Source organism: Mustela nigripes, unplaced genomic scaffold (assembly GCF_022355385.1).
Source record: "Mustela nigripes isolate SB6536 unplaced genomic scaffold, MUSNIG.SB6536 HiC_scaffold_1126, whole genome shotgun sequence".
Taxonomy (NCBI): Eukaryota; Metazoa; Chordata; class Mammalia; order Carnivora; family Mustelidae; genus Mustela; species Mustela nigripes.
In genome coordinates, this window is record NW_026740533.1 from 1 (window position 1) to 6404 (window position 6404).

Genomic DNA, 6404 nt, shown 5'->3' on the forward strand with positions numbered 1-6404 from the left:
TAAATGTTGGCCAAGACAGAAGCCAGTTGTAGTGGGAACTTCTAGGATAAAGATATAGTCTGAAGTTTTTTTTCTTTAAATAAAAGCCTTCATGGGGCGCCTGGGTGGCTCAGTGGGCTAAAGCCTCTTGCCTTCAGCCCAGGTCATGATCCCAGGGTCCTGGGATCAAGCCCCGCATCAGATTCTCTGTTCAGTGGGGAGCCTGCTTCGCCCTCTCTCTGCCTGCCTCTCTGCCTACTTGTGATCTCTGTCTTTCAAATAAATAAAATCTTAAAAAAAAAGGCCTTCATATTTTATTAAAAATTTTAGGTGTCCAAATTCAAAAGGTTAACAATATAGTACAATAATAATAATAATAATATCATCTAATAATAATAATATAATAATTTCTCCTGCATAGTCACTGCTGCACACTAGTAAAATGAGATGTTTCTTTTCTTTTCTTTTTAAAACATTTTATTTATTTTATTTATTTAACAGACAGAGATCACAAGTAGGCAGCGAGGCAGGCAGAGAGAGGAGGGAAGTGGGTTCCCCGCTGAGCAAAGAGCCCGACGTGGGGCTCGATCCCAGCCAAAGGCAAAAGCTTAACCCACCCAGGTGCCCCGAGATGTTTATTTTCATTTGGGATTATGGAGGGGCAAGGTGTTTTTGGCTCTCCTGCTGAAGGAGGGACGCAGTCAGTATTGTCTCCACCTTTTTCCCTAATAGTAGCTCTGGAAGATGAAGACGTCCCTCCATCTCCCAGACATGAGGGTTTGACCAGGACATGGGATGGTATAAGCTCATTGACATAGTCTCATGAACTAAGCCCTGGTTTATTGGTCACAGTCGTTCTCCAAGTGTTTTCAGGAGTAAACTTCAGGTGTTGCCCTTACTCTAATTTTTCTTTCTGAGACTTCTGACTGCAATCCCTACTTCCTGCAGTCACTTGAGGAGAAACGAGGCATGTGGCAGCGCAACAGTGTGTTTTTCTTTCAAGATGACAGAATCACTCTTGATTTCTGGTACACATCTCGGATTTTCATATACGAACATGGATTTTGGTGTCTACCCTGAGGAGGTGATACGTACGGTGTGAGGCACACTTGTATTCTCATGACACGTCACCTGGGTTACCCAGAACTTTCTGGGCCCAGCAGAAAGGCAGAAACCCGGGTGAATTCCTCATTGTTCCAGCAGGCTGTCAGCCCTCAAAGGCCTTCTGGATGTGTTTGTGCATCACAGTGTCTGCTGTGTAAGATACAGAAAGAGCACAGTAGTTCAAGGGGAAAATATTTAGGAACACATTTTCCAGGAGGAACCAGGATTCAGTTTTGGTGACTCTTGACCATTTTTCATCTTCTGATGACTGAAAGTGGTAGTTAGACTACAGTCATAGTTTTAACATGCATTTCGAATGTAATGTTATTTTCCATCAACATAAAACTATAAGAACTGTCTTCCTTAAGGGCCTTCGTGTAAGGCCCGTTATTTTCCAGCTTGATTAATGAAAACAAAATTTTTCTGTAATGCTTTCTTCCTACTCTGTATTACTTTTCAGGACTGGATTGAAAGTGATTTATTGTGGATAGGGTTATACCTGCTCGTGGAATTTTTTTTTGCTCCTGGGTTTTTAAAGGTGGCAGAGTTGACTTTCTGATTTTAATTCATCTTCACTAGATGAAGAATTCACAAATAGGACTTTTTCTTGAAATAACCATAGCCTGGGGGCGCTTGGGTGGCTCAGTTCATGATCTCAGGGTCCTGGGATCGAGTCCTACATTGGGCTCCCTGCTCAGTGGGGAGCCTGCTTCACTCTTTGCCTCCCCCTCTGCTTATGCTTTCTCTAATAAGTAAATAAATAAATAACCTAAAAAAACAAAGAAGTTGTATTTGACTGGAGCTTCATGTGGAGTGACAGATCAACAGAAAGACAAAGGGATAAGAGACAGGAAGCAATGAAGGAAAACACAGAGGCGCACAGTATAGACAGATGTTCCTTGGCTTATGACAGCCTTGGCTTCTAATAAACCTATTGTTCAGCTGGAAATCTCTTTAGTTGAAAATGCATGGAAAACACCTAAGCGACTGAACATCAGAGCTTAGCCCCGCCTAACTTAAATGTGTTGAGAAACTTACAGTATTGCACAATTGGGCAAAATCCTCTAACACAAAGCCTATTTCACAATAAAATGTCTGGTATCTCATGTAACTTACTGAACACTGCACTGAAAGCCAGAACAGGACGGTTCAAGTGTGTTGGTTGCTGACCCTCGTGATCACGTGGTTTGCCTGGGGGCTGTGCTCGCTGCCCCTGCCCAGCATTACAAAAGAGGACCCTACTGTAGATCGCCAGCCTGGGAAAAGATCCAAACTAAATGCATATCACTTCTGCACTATTATAAAAAGTCAAAAAACCATAAACTGAACCAAGGTGAAGTCAGGGATCTTCTGTACCAGGTGTGTTAGGTAAGGTCAAGCGCTCCTGCCTGGCCAGGAACCATAGTGGTATGGGGGAAAGTTCCACAGTAAAAAATTCTACAGCGGAGAACCACTAGGACTCAAGCACCAAGGGTCACAGGTTGCACAGGAAGACTGGATGCTCCTCTGTGGGCGATGAGAAGCCACGAGCGACTCAGGAAGGCTGAAGAGCTCTGGGCAGGTGGGACAGCTGAGGGCTGCAATGAAGAGGGACAGGTGGAGCTGGGATACCAGGTGGGGAGAGCCCGCTACCCTCGAACAAAAGGCGACAAAGGTCTGGACTGGGATGACGGAGATGGTGGAAGGTAATGGGATATTCATGAAACAGAACTGGAAAGCCATGGAAATGAAATAAAAGAGGGAGGGAAAACCGAACATGACTTTAATTGCCATCAGTATAAAACGTGTTGAATTAAAATGAATTGGTATTTCTAAACCGATGATGACATCACAATAATGGAAGGAAACCAATTCTGATTTTGAACCTGGTTAAGGAGAAAGTATAGACAAGAGAAAAGCAGAGGCTCTGGAGTCACACAAATTTCACCATTGAGATTCGTCCCCACTCTTCATTCCCTTCCCTGTAAACCCAGGCAAGCGACACCTGCCTCACAGCACTGGTAACAAATAGGGAAGAGCACACGTTCCCACGTTCCCGGGTCAGACAGGACAGCCAGGGATCAGCGGCACATGAGGAGGTGACAGGTGGTCACTAAACTGAGCTCAGGTGCATACACAGCATTTTATGTCACCTTGAGATGGCTCCTCCTGTGACCTCTCGAAGAAGGCGGCAGTGGTGAGGAACAAACTCCAGGAGCTTATTAGCATACATGATCTTCAGGCCATCCGGATGAGACTCAACGATCTGCTCTACAATCACCTAGCAGAAGGAAGAGCATTTCATTTTTATTTATTTATTTGTTTGTTTGTTTGTTTATGTTTTTGTTTGTTTTTAAAGCACCTAAAAGAGAAGTATGAACTATACACTACAGAGAAAAGAATCGTGTAAACCTTACAAATGCACTTTGTTCTTCCTCCTCCCCACTCAGTATGCTTTCTAAACAGGAGGTAAGTAACAACGGCATGAAAATCTAGGTCCCGGGATTTGGGAATACTGCTCCAACCCTGGGGGACACAGAGGCTGAGGGACAGAGACTGGCCTGAAGCTAAAACATCACACACACTCATCTGCTTCCCTTCTGAGCTTAAAAGCGAAATACTGTATCTGCAGACAACAGCTCTGTACCATCTTCACCCTGGCCTTATCCTCTACCGTCTCCAGAACAGGGAAAGGGCTGAGATGGAAAGTGATGGAAGAAAACACATCTTATTTTGCTTTAGTATTTTATTTTTTTTTTTTGGTGAGGCTGAGTTGCAGGAGGTGAATGACAAGCATACAAACTTAAAATACAAACGTGGCCACAGTTCACTTAACGACACGGAAACGTAAAGTACTTCCCTAATTTAGCATATGAGATTCAGTTCAATGAAAAGGGCCTAAATTAAACAACTAAAATATTTTCATTTAGTGACAAAGAATAATGTGATCTTTTTCACCCCCACAGAGAGAGCTATGAACTATAATAGGATACATACAAAGAACTGACAGATCATTTACTTTTAGTAGTCTTAATGAAGCTGAGAAGATTACTGAAATTAATCCTTAAATTTCACTTCTATCACTGGGATACTGTCTCGTTTTAAAACTGGAAGCCTTTCATCCTGAAGTCATGGTGGGTAGCTTTATACTTACTGGACAGAAAGAGCACTCGCACTGGCAGGTGACTGGAAGAAAGCCCTCAAATGCTGAGACTGGCTTCATGACTTCTGTCAGCCTGAACTAGATGAAACCAACGCTCTCTAAGTTGGAAGCTGCTGATTGCTGGCGGTCTCACATGGTGCAGCCCATACTCCGGCTGCTCAGAGGCAGGATACACTGACTCCCTGTATTTAACTGTATCCTTATAGGTCAAGAACAATGGGTAACCAAGTTCCGGACTTAAGGTACTACCCCGCTAACTCGCCCTTCAAAGCCCTTTATCTTTGAATATTCCCTCCCTCCCACCTTCCTAGCCTGGCAAACTCCCCCATGGTCTTCAAGACTTAAGCCACATCAATTCTGTGAAGACGCCTCCCCTCACAGACTTTCCCTGCGCACAGAGCTGTCTTCCAGCTCCTCCAGTGGGCACGGGCGCCTTGGTGGGGTCACGCTTTTCGGCAACTTAATTAACGTATAACTTATGGAAACGGAAATTGACCTGAAAATGTTCTGATCCGTACCTTCTTCCTAGGCAAGTCCCTCACCCCTACTAAATTAAGATGATCCCTGAGTTATGGCATCACTCTAAGAGACAAGAGCGCATGCCTGATTCCCTGCCATGCTGATGGGCTCCAAGCGGGACCAACCTTTTCTTACAACCAGAAGAGCAGGAACTAAGAGCATCTTCAAGGAAGAGCCCTGAGCTCTCTCGCACCCAGTCAAGAAACGAAGCCAGATTAGATGCTCTGTGTTTGTTGAATGAGGTACATGGGGGCACAAACCTCATCCATGTACGGTTTCACCAGTACTTGACCAAGTGACGCCTCTGCAACCCGTGTCTTGTCAATTGTAGCATAAGTCTGGAGGCAGTGCCGTATGATGTCCACATTGGAAGTCTGAAGCCCTTCTAGCAGCAGGCCTCCCAGGGACTGCTGCAGCATGGCCGTAATGTGGGCTATACGCTGCAAGAACAGAGAGACCAGGAAAGAAGGTCCAGGCACAACAGTTTCTAAAAGCTCAAATATATGTGTATAATTTATATACATATGTGTTATATATATAAAGCGAGCCTCTAATTCTACCAGAATATATGTAAGATTAAAATCCCAACATTTCCTAGAGAATAACAATGAATCTCTTCTCCCCATGATTGCTTTCTTTCTTTCTTTCTTTCTTTTTTAAAGGTTTTTATTTATTTATTTGTCGAGAGAGAGCACAAGCACATAAGGAGGCATAGGCAGAAAGAGAAGCAGGCTTCCTGCCAAGCAAGGAGCCCAAGGTGGGACTCGATCCCAGGACCCTGGGATCATGACCTAAGCCAGAGGCAGTGGCTTAACTGACTGAGCCACTGAGGCATCCCCTCCGTATGATTTCGTTGAAAGTAAGTCGGCTTCATCAAAGTGAAGTTTAGACAAATACGGAACGACAAAAAGTTATTTGCCTCTTAAGCTACGGAGCAAATCTGACAAACGTGCATTTAAACCAAGTCAAGGGCTTTGGATAAATGAACTCTGACTACATCATATGATGTGTCAAGTTACATGAAATTCAGAATTAATTTTACTTGCATAGTTTGGAGACTACGGTTGTGTCTTTACACAAAATCTATCTAATGTGACATAATGGAAGAAGGGTCCCAAGCAGGAGATACTGAAAAAAAAAAAAATTCAAAGCTAGCTTCAAAATCCTGTAAAGTAGCAATTATCAGGGGCAATGCTAGGTCAAACCAAAATCATCCAGGAAATTCGCAAACAGCAAATTGAAAATCGAAACCAACACTTACTGGTCTTACGTTGTCCAGAAGAGGCATGCCTTTGCTCTGAACAGCATGAAACTGTAACTGGTTGAATTCTGTGGCAATTCTCTCCAAAATCTTTCTAGTCCAGAGAGGGCTAGTAGAGACAATTAGAGAAGTGTAATTCCCAAAGTTAAAACCTGCTACCCCCACCGCCCCCCATGCCTTACAGTGCTCAGGCACCTGCACCTGCACGCCATCAATTTTCAGGACAAACTGTCTGTGCAGCAGGCCCCAGGTGTGAGGGGTGAGGAGCGGGGAGGTCATAGAAGCCACCGACACAGCCTGGCCCGGGCCACAGGGCCCAGGCAAGGAGATGGAGCTATTTTAGGTCAGTGTGGGTACAACTGCATGTTTCCACCACGTTCCTCGGGCTCTCCCATTCGT

At 44.3% G+C, this 6404-nt stretch overlaps 1 protein-coding gene across 5 annotated transcripts; it reads right to left on the reverse strand.

Moving 5' to 3' along the window:
* Positions 1–371: 371 nt before the first annotated feature.
* LOC132008798 (conserved oligomeric Golgi complex subunit 2-like) lies at positions 372–6110 on the reverse strand. 5 transcript variants are annotated; one of them, XM_059387339.1, is made up of 4 exons: positions 6006–6110; positions 5005–5184; positions 3216–3343; positions 1252–1852 (listed from the first exon to the last, which is right to left on the reverse strand). In XM_059387339.1, the coding sequence occupies exons 1-4, from the start codon at positions 6030–6032 to the stop codon at positions 1795–1797; spliced, it is 393 nt and encodes a 130-aa protein (XP_059243322.1). In that variant the 5' UTR covers positions 6033–6110; the 3' UTR covers positions 1252–1794. The 5 variants fall into 5 exon arrangements, 1 of the variants encoding a protein (XP_059243322.1); XR_009401726.1 differs by lacking the exons at positions 1252–1852; positions 6006–6110 and adding an exon at positions 372–1230 and having other exon boundaries at positions 4870–5569; XR_009401724.1 differs by lacking the exons at positions 1252–1852; positions 6006–6110 and adding an exon at positions 372–1233 and having other exon boundaries at positions 4870–5569.
* Positions 6111–6404: the final 294 nt, after the last annotated feature.